General features: G+C 42.0%; 1 protein-coding gene and 1 pseudogene across 8 annotated transcripts in view; both read left to right on the plus strand.

Moving 5' to 3' along the window:
• LOC134452453 (protocadherin beta-16-like) overlaps positions 1–20,783 on the plus strand; it is a 239,861-nt gene that overhangs the window by 17,956 nt on the left and 201,122 nt on the right. For 4 of the 8 annotated variants that reach the window (XM_063202847.1, XM_063202845.1, XM_063202848.1 and 1 more), the window contains exon 1: positions 15,148–17,690. The exons of 3 other annotated variants lie outside the window; for them this stretch is intronic. In XM_063202847.1, the coding sequence (XP_063058917.1) occupies positions 15,276–17,690 (2,415 nt within the window). In that variant the 5' untranslated portion in view covers positions 15,148–15,275. Of the gene's footprint in view, positions 1–10,508; positions 13,023–15,147; positions 17,691–20,783 lie in introns of those variants that run through there. One more of the 8 variants, XM_063202849.1, reaches the window with a different exon arrangement.
• On the plus strand, positions 164–7,377 carry LOC134453252 (protocadherin beta-16-like; annotated as a pseudogene).

Below are 20,783 nucleotides of genomic sequence, written 5' to 3' on the forward strand. Positions count from 1 at the left end.
GACGCACTCTTTTCGACGACACAGCCTAGTTTAGTCTGTCGAAGGATTCTTCAACACTACGTGTGGACTATCCTACAAAAACGTTGTCTTATTTCATATCCGGAGGGTTTTCTTTGGATGATTGCAAAATGCTACCTAAACACCTATTTTATTCGAAGTGGATATTGTGGATGGCGTCGTGCTTTATCTGTCTGCGCTTCTGTCATGGAGATCTCAGCTATACCATCCCTGAGGAGATGAAACGAGGAGCCGTGGTCGGCAATCTAGCTAAGGATCTGGGACTTGATGCAAAAACATTGTCTCTGCGCAAAGCTCGAATAGATTCGGAAGGTAACAGAAAACGTGTATGTGAAATTAATTTGCAGACGGGGGATTTGGTGATAGCCGATAGGATAGACCGAGAACAGCTGTGTGGGTCAAAAGCATCGTGCTTCATCAAATACGAGCTGGTGTTAGAACACCCTTTAGAATTGCATCGAATTACTCTTCAAGTTCAAGATGTAAATGACAACTCACCTCGTTTCCCGAAAGATGAAATTAATTTTGAAATACGTGAATCTGCTGTCAAAGGAGCTCGTTTTCCTTTAGGAGAGGCACACGATGCAGATATAGGAATGGAATCCAAGGTTACTCGCTGGAAAAGAATGACTATTTTACTTTAGCTGTGCTTTCAAATCCAGACGGAGGTAAATATGGAGAATTAGTTTTAGATAAAGAGCTGGATCGTGAACAGCAGCAAGAGGTGACGTTACTGCTTACTGCCGTTGATGGCGGAGCTCCGCAGAGATCTGGCACTGCTACTATCCACGTCACTGTACTGGATGCGAACGATAATTTACCAGTTTTCAGTCAGCCACTCTATCAGGTAACTTTGCCTGAAAACTCGCCATCAGGTGCCGTTGTAATGAGAGTGACAGCCACCGATGCAGACGAGGGGCCAAATGGCGACGTTACTTATGACTTCAGTCGCATATCCGAGGAGGCATCACATATTTTCGCCATTGATAAATTAAGTGGTGAGATCATAGTCATTGGGGCGATAGATTTCGAGGAGGAAAGTAATTATGAGCTCCGTGTACAGGCCAAAGATGGCGCTGGTTTAGCGTCCAACGTTAAAGTTGTGATAGATATCACTGATGTCAACGACAACGCACCTGTTATATTAGTGAAATCCTTGACTGACCACATACCAGAAAATACAGAACCGGGCACCGAAGTAGGCATCATTAACGCACAGGACAAAGATACCGAGGGAAACGGACAGGTTAGATGTGCAATTAGCGGAAATGTTCCTTTCAAGTTAAAGCCGTCCATAAAGAATTACTTTTCCCTCGTTACTACAGCTGCACTAGACCGTGAAGCAATAGATAGTTACAATATTACAATCACAGCTTCTGATGACGGCAGCCCACCATTGTCCTCATCAAAGATTATTACTTTATCTATATCTGATGTGAATGACAACCCCCCTGTGTTTGAGGAGCAGTCGTACAGTGCATATGTGTCTGAGAATAACAAGCCTGGCTCCTCTGTGTGTTCTGTTAGTGCCAGAGACCCAGATTGGAGACAGAATGGCACAGTCTTCTACTCTCTGTTGCCCAGTGAGGTCAATGGTGTTGCACTCTCCTCATATTTATCCATTAATGGAGACACAGGGGTGATCCATGCTGTGAGGGCCTTTGACTATGAGCAGTTCAGAAGCTTCAAAGTTCAGGTTGTAGCCAGAGACAATGGTTCTCCTCCACTCAGCAGCAACGTGACTGTGAGTGTGTTCATAACAGATGAGAATGATAACTCTCCTCAGATATTATACCCTACTCCAGAAGGAAACTCCTTCATGACTGAGATGGTTCCTAAAGCTGCTCTTTCTGGCTCGCTGCTGTCCAAAGTGATTGCTGTTGATGCTGACTCTGGACAGAACGCATGGCTGTCATATCAGATCGTCAAGTCGACTGATCCGGGACTTTTCACTATTGGTGTCCACAGTGGAGAGATCAGGGCTCAGAGGGACATTTCTGAATCTGACAGCATGAAGCAGAACCTTGTGATCTCAGTGAAAGATAATGGACAGCCCTCTCTCTCTACAACCTGTGCCGTATACTTAGTCATCTCAGATAACTTGGCTGAAGTTCCTGAACTCAAAGACATGTCTTATGAGGAGAACAACTCTAAACTCACATCTTATCTGATCATTGCTCTGGTTTCTGTGTCCACATTTTTCCTGACTTTCATCATCCTGATCATTGCTGTGAGGTTGTGTCACAGGAGGAAGCCCAGACTGTTGTTTGATGGAGCAGTAGCCATTCCCAGTGCATATTTACCTCCCAACTATGCAGATGTTGATGGAACTGGAACTCTCCGTAGCACTTACAACTATGACGCCTACATGACAACAGGCTCACGCACAAGTGACTTCAAGTTTGTCACCTCTTACAATGACAACACCATGCCAGCTGGAACTCTGAAGAAGAGTCCAAATGATAACAGCAACTGTCTTGACTTCTTTGAGGAAACATCCACATGTTCAACACTGGTAATGAATTCACATTGTTTACTAATTTTCGGTGGTTTTAGTAGTAGGTCTCGAATTCATCGTGTTTTGAAAATGTCTCCCTTAAATATACCAGCTTTAACAAATCTAATTCAGGACTGTGTGTGTGTGTGTGTGTGTGTGTATGTGTGTGTGTGTGTGTGCGCGCGTTTGCATGCACCTTTCTCATGTGAACTCGTGACAATTGATGCTTTCTTAGCAGCCTCCAGAATTGGTGTGGAAATGTGGGAATGTGTTTTTGGAAGCACTTTAAGCCAACTATAGTTGTGATATTGTGCTATGTAGCCCCATAATGCACTGCTGCTTCACCATTGGAAGGCTGTAATAGGCATTGAAGTGTTAAATACCACAGTAACACATGTTCAACTGTGACAATGAATTCACACTTTTATTTGCAGTGGCTTTAGTTGTACATGCACTCTTAGGTAAAACTTTTGCATTTGTTGATGTAAGTCCCACTTTCAGGGGCACCGCTGAAAATGTTTGGCCCCATGAAAGATTCAATTTTAGGGTCCCCAAAATGCCAAGTTTTGTCATCCACATCCTTCCAGGGTTCCTCTCAGTGCTGTCGGCCCTTAGAATCTGTAACCCCACCCCCGTGCACCCAATCCCGCTGTATCAGCTGCCGAGGAGGACAATTGTAAACTTTCTGACACACCCCCCGGGTTGTAACCGTATGCTTGAGGGAGCAGTGGCTTTCTTTCAATGAGAGGGAATTTCACTTCTGGTCTGCAAGATGCTCAAAGATGTTTTATTTTTTTAAATCAACAACAACAATAATAATGATGATAATAATAAAGCTTGTAGTACTCACTTAGAGTGAATTAAGTTCTGGGTTTAATTATATTGATATTCTTGATCCTTAGCCCTGTGCTGACATTTTGATTGGGAGCTGCAGTAGGACTATTTACCATGACTTATGAGGTCATAAAGGGGAAACTTATTTTGGGCTGGTACAGACTCCCTTGTTCGGATGTGGACGTCATGGGTTATATAGACTATATTATGACACAGGTGCTGACTTGTCAGCCTACCTCACTCCATAGTTGTAATCATTATGACGACTCTATGACGTCTGAATATAGAACGATTGACTAAATTCGCAAACTTTCAACACAGACATGACATTCTGGTTGCTGCTAGTAAGGACACTGAACAAGAAAAGCTGCTACGATCCCAGCTGTTTAGGAAAGCACAATGATGAAAGATGAATTTGACAAGGTAGGCAACCATTTTTAAAGTATTACCCATGCTGGTTTTGTGAAGACAAAAAAAAAGAAAAGAAAAGAAGCCTGTAAAACCTATCTTGCGTCAACGGTTTGTGAATAGTAAAAAAAAACAACAACAAAAAAACATTAGACCAAATTGTTAACGGTTACATGAACAGCTGTTTTGTCACTCATCCAATGTAAATGTGACTGGTGGATGAGGTTTTGCTATGAAAATCATTAAGAAAAGAATTTGCTGTAGGTAATACACTTCTGACCTCCGGTTTTGCCGACTGCTACGTTTCAGCACCACATCTGTGGACAGCTCCCGGTTGCAAGCGAGTTCTTCAACTACAGGCAAAGCAGTAGCGCTCATGCTTTACTTTTCAGAGAGATATTAGAAAACCATCTTCAAGCTTTTGACACAGTATTCTTTAATAATAATACATTCTACCGGTTAATTCCATAATGTTTTTTTGGGATGGGAGACATGTTTGACGGACGTTTGATATTTTGCCTGCAATTTCCTTTATGCACTCAGAGTGGCGCCATTGACCTGCATTTGTTTTTTCCCCTGCTTCCCACCCACTGCTTTAATATGTATTGACTATATATTCCCAAACCCTACCCGTATGAAGCCCTGTCACCGACGTGAGACTCTCTCTCTCTCTCTCTCTCTCTCTCTCTCTCTCTCTCTCTCTCTCTCTCTGTATCGCAGAAGGCATCGCCAACTTTTCATGGATTAACACTATTTTGCTGATTTTAGAGAGTGAGGTGAGCAAAATGAAGTCTGTTGCCATTTCGTCTTTTTCATTTTTGATTTGTGTTATTTTTCTGCGCCCTTGTTGTGGAGACCTCACCTATTCTGTTCCGGAGGAGGTGAAAAGAGGATTCGTTGTTGGAAATTTAGCGAAGGATCTCGGGCTTCATGTGAAAGGATTGTCCAGTCGCGATGCTCGTTTGGATTCGGAGGATAATGATAAACGTTTCTGTGATATAAATCCATCGACAGGCGATTTGACCGTCGCCGACAGAATAGACAGAGAGGGGCTTTGTGGGTCGACGCCATCATGCTCTCTGAAATACGAATTGGTATTAGAAAATCCACTCGAGCTGCATAGAATCACGATTCAAATTCAAGACATAAATGACAACTCACCTCGGTTTCGCAAGGAAGAGATTTCTCTAGAAATAACTGAGTCAGCCGTTAAAGGAGCCAGATTTCTTCTACCCGAAGCACACGATGCAGATGTCGGGAGAAATGACATACAAAGCTATTCGCTTGAGAAAAATGACCATTTCACTTTGGCCGTGAATTCTAACTCGTATGGAGGGAAGCAAAGCGAATTGGTGTTAGACAAAGAGCTCGACCGTGAACAGCAGCAGCAGTTATCTTTTTTGCTTACTGCGACAGACGGAGGCTCTCCTACGAGGTCGGGTACGGTAGTCATACACGTCACAGTATTAGATGCAAACGACAACGTACCCGCATTTACTCAACCAATTTACGAAGTCAATCTGTCTGAAAACTCGCCCCTGGGTAGTGTAGTTGTCACTGTAAGCGCCACAGACGCAGATGAAGGACAGAACGGTGAAGTTTCATATGAATTCAGTCACATATCTGACGAAGCAGCTGAACTGTTCTCTATTGATAGCGAGAGTGGAGAAATCAAGGTAATTGGCTCCATAGATTATGAAGACCAAAAGAAATATGAATTAAGAATACAAGCCAAGGATGGAGCAGGCCTTGCTTCAACTGCTAATGTGCTAGTGCACATTCAAGATGTTAATGATAATGCACCCATTATAATTTTAAAATCTTTCAAGAATAGTGTACAGGAAAATACTGTTCCTGGAACAGAAGTAGGAATTATAAATGTACAGGATAAGGACTCGGGAGAAAATAGGCAGGTTCGCTGTGCAATTCAGGGAAATGTGCCTTTTAAATTGGTCCCTTCCATTAAAAACTATTTCTCTATTGTGACAACAGCAGAACTTGACCGTGAAACCATAGCTGAATATAATGTTACAGTTGTAGCTACTGATGAAGGAAATCCACCATTATCATCTTCTAAGATAATTAATCTATCAGTGTCTGATGTGAATGATAATCCCCCTGTGTTTGAGGAGCAGTCGTACAGTGCATATGTGTCTGAGAATAACAAGCCTGGCTCCTCTGTGTGTTCTGTTAGTGCCAGAGACCCAGACTGGAGACAGAATGGCACAGTCTTCTACTCTCTGTTGCCCAGTGAGGTCAATGGTGTTGCGCTCTCCTCATATTTATCCATTAATGGAGACACAGGGGTGATCCATGCTGTGAGGGCCTTTGACTATGAGCAGTTCAGAAGCTTCAAAGTTCAGGTTGTAGCCAGAGACAATGGTTCTCCTCCACTCAGCAGCAACGTGACTGTGAGTGTGTTCATAACAGATGAGAATGATAACTCTCCTCAGATATTATACCCTACTCCAGAAGGAAACTCCTTCATGACTGAGATGGTTCCTAAAGCTGCTCTTTCTGGCTCGCTGCTGTCCAAAGTGATTGCTGTTGATGCTGACTCTGGACAGAACGCATGGCTGTCATACCAGATCGTCAAGTCGACTGATCCGGGACTTTTCACTATTGGTCTCCACAGTGGAGAGATCAGGGCTCAGAGGGATATTTCTGAATCTGACAGCATGAAGCAGAACCTTGTGATCTCAGTGAAAGATAACGGACAGCCCTCTCTCTCTACAACATGTGCCGTATACTTAGTCATCTCAGATAACTTGGCTGAAGTTCCTGAACTCAAAGACATGTCTTATGAGGAGAACAACTCTAAACTCACATCTTATCTGATCATTGCTCTGGTGTCTGTGTCCACATTTTTCCTGACTTTCATCATCCTGATCATTGCTGTGAGGTTGTGTCACAGGAGGAAGCCCAGACTGTTGTTTGATGGAGCAGTAGCCATTCCCAGTGCATATTTACCTCCCAACTATGCAGATGTTGATGGAACTGGAACTCTCCGTAGCACTTACAACTATGATGCCTACATGACAACAGGCTCCCGCACAAGTGACTTCAAGTTTGTCACCTCTTACAATGACAACACCATGCCAGCTGGAACACTAAAGAAGAGTCCAAATGACAACAGCAACTGTCTTGACTTCTTTGAGGAAACATCTGCATGTTCAACTCTGGTAATTAACCGATTATGCTTTACTAATTCACAATTTAATCACCCTGTGAAGGGGAAATGATTGACATTTTTTAAAAATTGCTCTCATATAAGTACACTAACTACTGACTTCACATTCATATTTTCATTAAGCAGTTTGTCGAAGACACTGTTGATCTTGCTTTGACAACCACATTATTTTCTGACTGCACTAAGTGAGTTTGGAGATGCATATACAGTTTTCTCTACCACACGAAACCCCACTTCCCAACTGTAACGTGAAGTTTCACTTCAGTTCTGGGTTTGCAGCAATTCTGTTGGGCACTTGTCGTTCAGTGTTTACACATATGACTATGTAATTATGTTATTTGGTTTTACAGGACATAATAAAGAGACAGCAGCACTCCGTATTGTGTACTTTATTGTATTGACTGTACCCCGTCAGACGTTCCTGTCTTAACCTTTTTCAGTGTCGGACAATAAAGGACACAACGTTGAGTGCTGTCCTTTTCTCTTTATTTGTACATGTCTGAAGGAATGAGCACTTTTTACTTTGGTTCAGCTGAGTGCATTTACAGAGCATACAATGTTTACTATGACTTATTAGCAGAGATGGCGTTACACAATTGTAGTCAGTGCTGGCAACACTACATGTGTTACAGGTTGATTCTGGCCTGGTGATGTGTATGCAGCACTGTCCTCTTAGAGCCCTCCCACCCACTCCATTCTTGTTTTCATCTACTTCCTTCTGGCAGAAGATTCAGAGTGCCTTTGGCCAGGAAAGCTATCTACAAAAATGCATTCATCCCCATAGCTATGCACACTCAGAACACTCATTCCTCAAAGACCTCAGACAAATAACACACACACACACACACACACACCTCCAAGCCTTAAGTCAAAAGACAATTTTCTAGTATGGCAACATATTAGACAATACAGCCTTTTGAATCTTGATCTTATCTTGGCCTTGCCCTCACCTGGAGGTGTTTAATATGGTTCACATAGAGGTTTGTAGTTAGCTAACGTGTTTATAGACTCAGCTTATAGTGGCTGTCAGTCATATATCTCTGGTATTTGCATTGGCAATGTACAGTGATGACTTCAACATTGGTAGCTAAAGTGGTCCAGACTTTTCACCTTGTCAATTCTATCATATAGAGGATTTTCTGATTTGTTGCGTATATTGTTTGAGATTCAAGTGTGGTCAAAGGGAACATAAAAGAGCCGTTGAGCTTTGTTTACACTACTGGTCCTCTGCCCTGACTGGCTTTATTTGAAATGCAGAAATTGCAAACATATTTTCTCATTTGTAGTATTATGAAATTTACAATGATTGTACCTGAATGTGAGCAAAATGTCTTGTGAAAGGTGTGCAGTCTACGTAGGCCTAGTTGTGTCACAATGTGAAATGTGAGATGCAGTTTAAAGAAACTCCCGCACACTGACCATTTCGCTGTTCTTTCTTTAATAAACAACGTTTCGGTACTAGACCTTCATCAGGCAATTGCGAAACGTCGTTTATTAAAGAAAGAACAGCGAAATGGTCAGTGTGCGGGAGTTTCTTTAAACTATTTCTGAGTGACCCATGGGCCATCTCCGACGCACCTGCCAGCTGAGGTGTGCGACAAAAGCCGAAGTTCAACAAAATATGAGAAGCACAAATGTGCTGGTGCAACAGGTGCAGTTCATGTTACACGTCACTTTGGGTGTAATGCATGTGCCGTACATGTTCTTATAACTGCTCCCCCTGATTGGGGGCAATAACATAAGTCTGTATACCCTGCAGTCTTTAGAAGGACCTGAACACATCAGCCAGGGTTCTAAATTAACACCAGCCATCCGGCCAAATGCTGGTGAAAATTCAGTTTGGCTGGCAAGAAAAGAAAAATTACCAGCCACTTAGACCCATTAGTAAGTGTGTGTTTGGCTGGTAAGGTTAACATCTACCAGCCATTTAAGTGTGTGACGAAAAAGATAATTTAGAGAGCAGATAACAGCCAACATTTACTTTTGAATATACCATCTTCATTGCCATTATACTGTAAATGGAATGGTATACATGGCATGTGGTTAAGGTCTTCTGTAAAAATCTAGTAAACATGCAACTAATTGGCTCTATAGTAGTGGCAATTTACAGACATCTGTCTATATTGGTAATGTAGAAAACCTATGTTTTTCCATCAGAATGATACAACTTGTTTGTGTGGGGTGTTGTATAAAAATGTGTAGCATCTACAAATCATCTTATTAATATTTTAGCATGACTGTAAATGCCCCATGTCACACATTTTGAGATTGATTAGGATATAGTCCTGCAACATATGAAGCGAATCACTTATTTATTTATTTATTTTTTACTTGATTGAATAATCTTTATATCATTATCCAATACACCTTGATGATGACAACTGGATTTGTTCAAACATTGTTGGAATATTAATATTTCGATATCTGGTGTATCCACCCTGTTTTTCAAAGCAATGACTCTCCCTTCACACCAGAGGTCACAGGTTGTCTATGGTGGACTGGATGCTATTCCATTCCACGTCATTCCATTCTTAGAATGCTGTTATTATGCCTCTTCCCAGTGAAGTGCAAACATGATTTTTGTCTGTGCACAATTGCTGGTCTGAGCCAATCTTGCAAGTGGACAAGCCTGCATGTGTCCTGCACTGGGGTGGTTACATATGGCTGACATGGGTGACATATTAGGTCAATCTTGTCAGAAAGGAACTCTTCAATGGCTTATCGTCCAGTAGTGAACTCCCAGCTGCACAGGGACTGTCCTGGTGGACCTTCCCGTGCATCCTGCACAGCAATGTCAAGTTTCTGCATGGTGTGAGTCATATGAGGAATTGCAACTTTTAGCGAAATATAACAGTTTGGGGTGGCCTTTAATTTCCCCAGTACTGTTGTTGTTAAGGCATGTGTCTGGGCATGCCACAGCCATGTAATGAGTGGAAGCACTGCAGCACTCAGCAAATTGGTCTCAGACTGAGATTTACTCAAATTCAGGACACCAACCATGAGAAATGTCCAGTTTGTACTAATGCAGCTCACGTAGGGTGGCACACATTAGGCATTAATACTTAAAATATGAGTGTTTATATTTTTGCTAGGCACACATTTCAGTGATTATTAATTGAGCACAATTTACAGAATTGTTTTGGCTTGTAACTTGTCCTAAACTTTTTTTTTTTCAACACGCACATTTCTCTCGCCATGGCCCTTTACTTGTTGCAATGATTCAAAACCATCTACCTCTGTGGATGAAACAGAGGCAGGTAGTAGCCCTGCCAAACATGTGTAGTATTTCATACAAATAGATTCTTTGGCTCATCTACGTGCCTGAATATTTGTGATATTTCGTGACATTTTGTTTGGAGAATGGTGTGAGCAAATGCGCAGTGCACATGTTTTCCATAAGGCCCCTTGTTCCCAAAGTCATGGTATCATCACATGTTTACCACACAAGCTGCAGTTCTCAAAACTTACTCAGAGTGTCGCTCTTGGATAAGGCAGAACTGGTGGAACTAAAATACGCCTCCACGTATTGCTCTAGAATTTATACGTCCTCGCCATCGGAACCACCACACAATAGCGTCGAAGGAAAGCTACGTGTGTGGACATATACCTACTGCTTGGATATATTTGTGCTACCTATTTAACAAAGTGATGTTTGTTGTGAGGACTGTACCCAAGGATATGGCGGTACCAAACGTGATGATATTGCTGGTGTTTTTTATGCTGAGCTTTGGATGCTGCAATGGCGACCTAACGTTTTCTGTACCAGAGGAGATGAAACCAGGAGCGCTGATTGGAAATATTGCGAAGGACCTCGGACTCGAAGCAGGGGGATTATCACAACGGAATGCCCGCATAGATTTGAAGGGTAATCGCAAACGGTTTTGTGAATTAAATTCTCAGACAGGTGACCTGAAAATAGCAGAAATAATTGACCGAGAGAAAATGTGCGGATCAAAATCGGCTTGCTCTTTGAAATATGAACTAGTGCTGGAAAACCCATTGGAGCTACATCGAGTTATGCTGAACATCCAAGACATAAATGATAACTCACCTCGATTCCCAAACGAGGAAATTAAACTCGAGATTGCAGAATCCGCAGACAAGGGCGCTCGTTTTCGTTTAGACGAAGCGCATGATTCAGACATAGGGAGGTATGGAATTCAAAATTACGCACTGGAAAAGAACGAGCATTTCAGTCTCGCCGTGCACTCTAATTCCGACGGAGGGAAATCTAGCGAATTGGTTTTGGACAAAGAGCTCGACCGTGAGCAGCAGCGTGAGCTGTCATTATTACTGACGGCAACAGACGGAGGCACACCTCCGAGATCTGGCACTGTGGTAATTTACGTCACCATTTTGGATGCTAACGATAATGTGCCAGTGTTCAGCCAAGCCGTGTACAAGGTCAGCTTACTTGAAAATTCCCCAATTGGCACAGTGGTTGCTACTGTACTCGCCACGGATGCAGATGAGGGGCCAAATGGAGAGGTGACGTACGAGTTCAGCAGAATATCAGATGAGGCTGCGAGCCTCTTTGCCATCGACAAGATAACGGGAGAGATACAAGTGAAAGGAGAAATAGACTTCGAGGAAGAGACAGGCTACGAAATAAGAGTTCAGGCTAAGGATGCAGCTGGCTTAGCTTCAACTGCTAAAGTAGTTATTGACATCACAGATGTGAATGATAATGCTCCAGTCATTAATGTTAAGTCACTGAAAAATCCAGTACCTGAAAACGCAGCTCCAGGTACAGAGGTGGGCATTATTAATGTGCAGGATGACGACTCAGAGGGCAACAGGCAGATGCGCTGCACTATTCAACAGAATGCTCCATTTAAATTAATACCATCTATTGAAAACTATTACTCTCTTGTTACAACAGGTGAATTGGACCGTGAGCAAATAACACAATACAATATAACGTTAATAGCCAGTGATGATGGCAATCCACCACTGTCATCTTCAAAGATAATAAATCTATCTGTATCTGACATTAATGATAATCCCCCTGTGTTTGAGGAGCAGTCGTACAGTGCATATGTGTCTGAGAATAACAAGCCTGGCTCCTCTGTGTGTTCTGTTAGTGCCAGAGACCCAGACTGGAGACAGAATGGCACAGTCTTCTACTCTCTGTTGCCCAGTGAGGTCAATGGTGTTGCGCTCTCCTCATATTTATCCATTAATGGAGACACAGGGGTGATCCATGCTGTGAGGGCCTTTGACTATGAGCAGTTCAGAAGCTTCAAAGTTCAAGTTGTAGCCAGAGACAATGGTTCTCCTCCACTCAGCAGCAACGTGACTGTGAGTGTGTTCATAACAGATGAGAATGATAACTCTCCTCAGATATTATACCCTACTCCAGAAGGAAACTCCTTCATGACTGAGATGGTTCCTAAAGCTGCTCTTTCTGGCTCGCTGCTGTCCAAAGTGATTGCTGTTGATGCTGACTCTGGCCAGAACGCATGGCTGTCATATCAGATCGTTCAGTCGACCGATCCGGGACTTTTCACTATTGGTGTCCACAGTGGAGAGATCAGGGCTCAGAGGGACATTTCTGAATCTGACAGCATGAAGCAGAACCTTGTGATCTCAGTGAAAGATAACGGACAGCCCTCTCTCTCTACAACCTGTGCCGTATACTTAGTCATCTCAGATAACTTGGCTGAAGTTCCTGAACTCAAAGACATGTCTTATGAGGAGAACAACTCTAAACTCACATCTTATCTGATCATTGCTCTGGTGTCTGTGTCCACATTTTTCCTGACTTTCATCATCCTGATCATTGCTGTGAGGTTGTGTCACAGGAGGAAGCCCAGACTGTTGTTTGATGGAGCAGTAGCCATTCCCAGTGCATATTTACCTCCCAACTATGCAGATGTTGATGGAACTGGAACTCTCCGTAGCACTTACAACTATGATGCCTACATGACAACAGGCTCACGCACAAGTGACTTCAAGTTTGTCCAATCGTACAATGACAACACCATGTCAGCTGGAAACACACTCAAGAAAATCCCACATGACAACAGCGACTTCCTTGATTTTGCTGACAGTGGATCAAAGGTCTCAACTCTGGTAAATATTCTATATTTGAAGTAATTTGAAGTTATTTTCATACGCTGGATTATTTCTGATACTGTCTTTGAATTTATGGCAGAGGTGACAAAACCATTTCACATTTTTGATAGTGCAGTGAAATGGCTTGCGTCACATGATTGTGTCCTTACCATGTGGTACTGAAACTCCTATGATCGCACATCAGCTCTTACAACAGTATCCGACAGCTTGGTGGTCTTATGTTGGAATTGTTGAAGAGCACAAGCAAAATCAGCCTCATTAACTCCATTTTTCTTTCCGTCATTTGGCAGTCAATGATAAGTGGCTAGGGCGTCAGACTTGAAGCCCAAAGGTTACCGGTTCGACTCCCAACCCAGCAGGTTGGTGGGTGGAGTAATTATCATAAGAGTAGGAGTATGCACATCCCACCTCTCTGAGGCCAGGTGCAGGACAAAGGTGCATCTGATATTGGAAAAAGTTGAAGTCCGCACACACTGTAGCTGATGAAGACCCTGTTGGGTCGAAACGTTGTATGACCTAAATAAATTTCAAATCGGAGCTACAGTGGGTGGAGTAATTAACCAGTGCTCTCCCCCATCCTCCTCCATGACTGAGGTACTCTGAGCATGGTACCGGCCCACCATTGGGGGCTGCCCCCTTACAAGGGTGCGGCAAAAATGCAATTTCGTTGTGTGCAGTGTGCACTTGTGTGCTGTGCTGTGTCACAATGACAATGGGAGTTGGAGTTTCCCAGTTGGGCTTTCACTTCACTTTCTCACTTATCATGAAAACTGCTGGTACAGGTTTTGAAACAATGCCGGCATACAAGTGCTGTTTTCCCTGCACAAAATAAATGCACACACATTTGCACACAAAAAAGCACAATGCATTTGCTGTCTTCTCAATGACATAGCTGCATAACAAGACAACATACAAACAACCACAGATGTACCGTCTCCAGTTGCCCACTGAACAGAAATGTCTATTTCAATTTCCTATTGTGTGTGTATTCGTGAAAAGACTGCCTGGCTCAAGGCAGCCGAAGCAGTAAAAGGGAGAACAGACCGCAGCGTCAATTAATGTATATTGTATGAAACGTGTTCACAGTTAACAAGGGCAACTTGTTTGTTTAGTGGGCTATTTAGTATTTAGTGAAGGTTCAAATGTGCCAGGTTTGGTTCATCTTGTTTTGTTTTCTACCCCTTTTGTTTTCTGCAATGACATGACACACACTGTGTTGTAAGGGATTTTTTTAAATTTGGGTAGATACATTAAAGCTGATGTGGTTTAGGTTTTGTACACAATTTGCAGCATTGTTTTTATATTATTTACCATTATTGATATCGTATTTTACATGGACATGTAAACATATTTTTCAGGAGGATGTAGACTTTCAGTTGTCTTCGTATTCTAGTTTATCTTCAGAGTTAAGTCTCAGTGTCTCTTGATTGGTGATATAAGACAGAATTTGGGGCTAATAGATTTGATATTTGGCTAGTTGACATCGGTGGAACTCTGTTTGTTGATAGTGCCCAGCTACATAATGGCTGGCTGATTGAGAGGCACAGGGGTGCAGTTACAAATGGTGATATATGACACAGTCTCCTTTTAACATAGATCTACCGTTGTGTATAGAAAGAGCTTGGCATACACTTTATCATTTTAAGATTGAGTTTTTCTTTGTGGTCATTTATTAATGACACATTGGAATAGATTGTGAAAAGGATGTATTTTGCATTTTTATAGATGGCAACACAGAATAATGTCGGAAGAAAAAACAAACACCATTTGTACCCTCTGGTTGCTTACACTACTACATTAATGAGTTATCAACATCTCAATGGCATCAATATGTGGGTATGCAAAGAAGCAGGTAGTGTACCACTGTTGAACAGAGTTATCAAAGATTATGTGCATTTTGAGTAGTAGTATTATATGGAATTTTTTTTGAAGTATTATTGGTATAGTTTATTAAGTTGATTGAGAAACCTGCTGCTTAAAAACTCAAGTGCAACACTGCAGGTGCAACACTTTGCAATTCCACAAGAAATACTCTAAGTGTCGCTATTGGCCAAGGTATGATTTTAGCTGCACCTCTCCACCCATCCTCATAATAAATACACTGACAGAGGACTGAGCAAACTGCACAATGGCGTTCTGAAGCAAAGGCAGCGCGTATGTTGTAGCCCCTCCCTTATATGACTACAGTTAGGCCGTTATTTAGCTTTGAGAGTGGTTGTATAATCGAAAGAGATAAATCAAGCATCCAGCATGAAGATTGGAATACATTTGCTGTTGCCTTCAAACGGAATTATCTGGTTGACGTTTTTGGTGTTGAGATTTTGCGGCAGTCATGGCGACCTGAGTTATTCCGTGCCAGAGGATATGGAACGAGGAGCAGTGGTCGGAAACATAGCGAAAGATCTCGGACTGGACATCAAAGGGATATCACGACGCAATGCTCGAATCGATTTGAAAGGCAGCCGTAAGCGATTTTGTGAGATAAATTCTCAGACTGGGGATCTAGTTATCGCTGAGAAAATTGACCGTGAAGACCTGTGTGGTTCAAAGGTGTCATGTCCTTTGAAATATGAATTAGTCTTAGAAAACCCATTAGAACTGCATCGTATTGCAATACAAATTGAAGACGTAAATGACAACTCACCTCGGTTTCCAAACAAAAATATTAAATTGGAAATCAGAGAATCTGCGGACAAAGGCGCACGGTTCCCTTTGGACGAGGCGCATGATTCTGATGTAGGAAGAAATGGAATTCAAAATTATGTCCTCGAGAAAAATCAGCATTTCAGTCTTGCTGTGCATTCTAATGCAGACGGAGGTAAATATAGCGAGTTGGTTTTAGACAAAGAGCTTGACCGCGAGCAGCAGCACGAGCTGTCGTTATTGCTGACTGCTGTAGACGGCGGCACTCCTCCGAGGTCTGGCACTGCTCTCATTCACGTCACTGTTTTAGATGCTAACGATAATTTACCTGTCTTCAGCCAGCCCGTGTACAAGGTTGGTTTACCAGAAAATTCTCCCTCGGACACTGTGGTTGTAACTGTAAGTGCCACAGACGCAGATGAAGGAGCAAATGGCGAAGTTACTTATGAATTTAGTCGCATATCTGATAAAGCAGCCAGGCTTTTCGCCATCGACAGACTAACTGGAGAAATAACGGTGACTGGGCCTATTGATTTTGAGGAGAGAACTGAGTATGAACTTAGAGTTCAGGCTAAGGATGGCTCTGGTTTAGCCTCTAATGCCAAAGTTGTCATAGATATTTCTGATGTGAATGACAATGCTCCCACAATTAATATTAAGTCCTTGATTAATCCAATTCCTGAAAACGCAGCTCCAGGTACAGAGGTGGGCATTATTAATGTGCAGGATGACGACTCAGAGGGCAACAGGCAGATCCGCTGCACTATTCAACAGAATGCTCCATTTAAACTTAATCCATCCATTGAAAATTACTATTCCCTCGTTACAACAGAAGAATTAGACCGTGAACAGTTTACAGACTATAACATAACACTTTTGGCTACTGATGGTGGCAACCCACCACTGTCATCCACTAAAATTATCAACCTCTCTGTCTCTGATATTAATGATAATCCCCCTGTTTTTGAGGAGCAGTCGTACAGTGCATATGTGTCTGAGAATAACAAGCCTGGCTCCTCTGTGTGTTCTGTTAGTGCCAGAGACCCAGACTGGAGACAGAATGGCACAGTCTTCTACTCTCTGTTGCCCAGTGAGGTCAATGGTGTTGCGCTCTCCTCATATTTATCCATTAATGGAGACACAGGGGTGATCCATGCTGTGAGGGCCTTTGACTATGAGCAGTTCAGAAGCTTCAAAGTTCAGGTTGTAGCCAGAGACAATGGTTCTCCTCCACTCAGCAGCAACGTGACTGTGAGTGTGTTCATAACAGATGAGAATGATAACTCTCCTCAGATATTATACCCTACTCCAGAAGGAAACTCCTTCATGACTGAGATGGTTCCTAAAGCTGCTCTTTCTGGCTCACTGCTGTCCAAAGTGATTGCTGTTGATGCTGACTCTGGACAGAACGCATGGCTGTCATATCAGATCGTCAAGTCGACTGATCCGGGACTTTTCACTATTGGTCTCCACAGTGGAGAGATCAGGGCTCAGAGGGACATTTCTGAATCTGACAGCATGAAGCAGAACCTTGTGATCTCAGTGAAAGATAACGGACAGCCCTCTCTCTCTACAACCTGTGCCGTATACTTAGTCATCTCAGATAACTTGGCTGAAGTTCCTGAACTCAAAGACATGTCTTATGAGGAGAACAACTCTAAACTCACATCTTATCTGATCATTGCTCTGGTGTCTGTGTCCACATTTTTCCTGACTTTCATCATCCTGATCATTGCTGTGAGGTTGTGTCACAGGAGGAAGCCCAGACTGTTGTTTGATGGAGCAGTAGCCATTCCCAGTGCATATTTACCTCCCAACTATGCAGATGTTGATGGAACTGGAACTCTCCGTAGCACTTACAACTATGATGCCTACATGACAACAGGCTCACGCACAAGTGACTTCAAGTTTGTTCAGTCCTACAGTGAGGATCCTCTCTCTGTTGCTAGTACTCTGAAGAAGCAACATGACAACAGTGACTTCCTTGACTTGACTGATAATGGATCAAAGTTCTCCACTCTGGTAAATACTTTCTAAAATATAAACTTTCTCAGTTCGCCTGTTTAACCCAATAAGACACAACATTATAAATGTGCTGTTACCAGAATGGCAATGACCAAGTTGCATTACTAAAGGCCCTGTGTTAGTAGTGCAGTTTTGTACTATGGTAGTTAACTTTTCAATGACTTACAGCGTTCCACTGGCGGAACAGCCTACACCATACATTGTGGGCCTACAGTCATTAAACAAGTACCGGTATTCTAATAGCTACAGGAAAGTAGTATAATAATGATGCAAACCAACTTCAAGTGGCATGTCCTAAGCGACTCTGTGGTGTTTTGAGTGCCTGGCTCTGCGGTAGCTTCCATAGTGCCCATCAGAATTATGTATTCCATACTAAACAGGGATTAAAATGTTTGATTGATATTGTCTGTTTTTACTGGGGATTACAATTGCGGATGACTGATGTCTGGTGGAATTTAAATGGTACTTGACCTACCAAAAGTATATTTGTACAAAGTGAAGTGTTGAAAGTGCAGTGTGACTATCTGAATTACGCCTGCTGCAGAATTTCCTTCAAGTCAGTGTGAAAAAAATGATAATGGCTGATTTTGTCTCATTATGGCTCATGGGCATACATTAACAGTGAATAAGGAGAATGTAAGACGGTGACTAAAGAGATAGCTTCACGTTGGCCTCTAGTGTCCTTACTGCTAAGTGATGACACAGTGCTTTAAGTTTATATACTGTATAGCAGGATTGTATCTCCTGCAACCTGTAATGTAGAAAAATATAACCACATGATACAGGGTTTCTGTTTGATCAGAGATATCTTTGGTCATGAAAAGGTGGCTTTTTTTGCTGTTGCTATTTTTATTGTGCTGTCTGTAATATCTGCAAAGCTGTGAAGTTCCATGTGATTATGCTGCACTGAAGATCGATTTTATTTTTTGTCAGCACAGTGTCATTGGCATGCCATTTATCCCATGCTAAACACCTTGATATTTCTTTCACACATTCATATAAATATGACCTCTGACAATTTTATCAACTGCCATGCAGTTGAGTTGCCCCTGCAGTTGAGTTGTCTGAGTAACCCAGAGTAAAACACATGGTTCATTCATTACTGCTCATTTCATTCATACGCTCGGTGTCTGTTGGATCTCACAGACTATTGTAATGCCTTTGCTGCAGATTGTGGCCCTCTATGGCATGGGTGGGGAACCTATGTCTCGAGGGCCGTTTACGGCCCTTCAGGCCATCTTATCCGGCCCCCGATATAACTTAAATGTTATGCAGCTTCACATTAAATATGACATACTGTATGTTGTAAAGGAATCTTAGAAATTACATTTGCAATATACAAATAAGTTCTATTCAGGGGGCCTACAGAAGGTGGGGTCTGTTTTAAAGATGACTGCCTTCAATATAGGCCTAAAGTGCCGGGGGACATCCTGGTTTGGGTTCATAGTACAGACCTCGGCTGACTTTTACGGCCCTTGGAGGAATTTGAAGTGGCCCCTCGAATTAAAAAGGTTCTCCACCCATACTCTATGCCATGGCTTGCTAATGTGTTTTGCTTTTATGAATTGCTTCTATAACCTCTTGCGAGGGGATGTCACATAAAGCAACACATCCATATACAGTATACGACTAATTAGTCTTAAGTATAAAATAATGTACACGCTTGACTGGAAGTGCTTCTTTAAATTCATTATATCGTGGCAGTTAAGTATAGATTTTATTTCCACAATAATTTTCAGGGCAATAAAACCTCTCTTGAAGTAGGCCCTGTATCGATATGTTTTTATGTAACATTTCAGTCTTTTTATTACACTAGCATCAACATTGTTGTTTTTTATTTTATTTAATATGGCATATATTTTCACGATACAAGATTGATCCCAATTTAATTCTGTTTAATTGTTGAGGCAGCAACTGTACTTGTGTTCCTAGCATGCATGTAAGGTAGGCTTGGTTGCTGGCCGTGGTCCTGAACTGCCTGCAGTGGCTGCAGAGTGCTGACCTCTGTGGATAGGGGTGTATTAGAATAAAGGCACAAGTGTAACAGGGACTACAACTGGACTACAATGGTCGATAACTTGCTAATTTAAGTGTGCATGAGGTATGAATTAGTTTGAATGACTTGGAAGGTATGACATGTCGTTTTTCTGTGGTGAATCTTCGGTTTTAAGTTCTTTCAGAACTTTGTTACAGAAACATTCCTGGGGATGTTTTAGGCTATTTACAATGAAACATATCTTCATATATATATATATATTTATATATATATATATATATATATATATATATATATATATATATATATATATATATATATCAGATTTTGAAATCAAACATTGTAGTCTATAGTTTATTGTCTTAATTTGTGAAATATAAATTACAGTCATAGCAGGAATTAACTAATAAAGAAGCAAGCAGTAGCTTGAACAACCCTGTCTAAAAATATATCATGTTGAGGTGTAGTTTTGAGAAAATGCTCAGAGTGTCGCTATTGGTCAACATAACGTTTTAAAAGACTTCTTTCCACCCACACTAAATATTCATAATCACAGTGGGCTAGTCTGTGCCGCAGATGTAGGACTGAGCATAGACTACAGCATTCTCCCGTAATATCGTTTGTGTCTCCAACATAATCCATGCGTTTTGGTTTTTTTTCGAACCTTCGAATATTTGGATTAACTGACTCCGCAGAAATGGATTTAGGACCGGGTGGTGGTTTCTCTGCTGAGAATGGATTATTGTGGATGCTGCTGTTTCTCGCCGGATTTCATGGCGGTTATGGCGACCTGACCTACTCCATTCCGGAGGAGATGAAAAGAGGAGCAGTGATCGGAAATATAGCAAAGGATCTCGGGCTGGATGCGAGAGGATTATCGCAGCGCAGTGCTCGAATAGACCTGAATGGCAATCGCAAAAGGTTTTGCGAGCTGAATGCCCAGACAGGTGAACTGGTTATTTCGGAACGAATTGATCGAGAGGAAATGTGTGGCTCGAAACCTTCGTGTCCACTAAAATACGAATTAGTCATGGAAAATCCTTTAGAGCTGCATCTTGTCATATTGCAAATTCAGGATATAAACGACAACTCAC

Source organism: Engraulis encrasicolus, chromosome 7, assembly GCF_034702125.1.
Source record: "Engraulis encrasicolus isolate BLACKSEA-1 chromosome 7, IST_EnEncr_1.0, whole genome shotgun sequence".
NCBI lineage: Eukaryota > Metazoa > Chordata > Actinopteri > Clupeiformes > Engraulidae > Engraulis > Engraulis encrasicolus.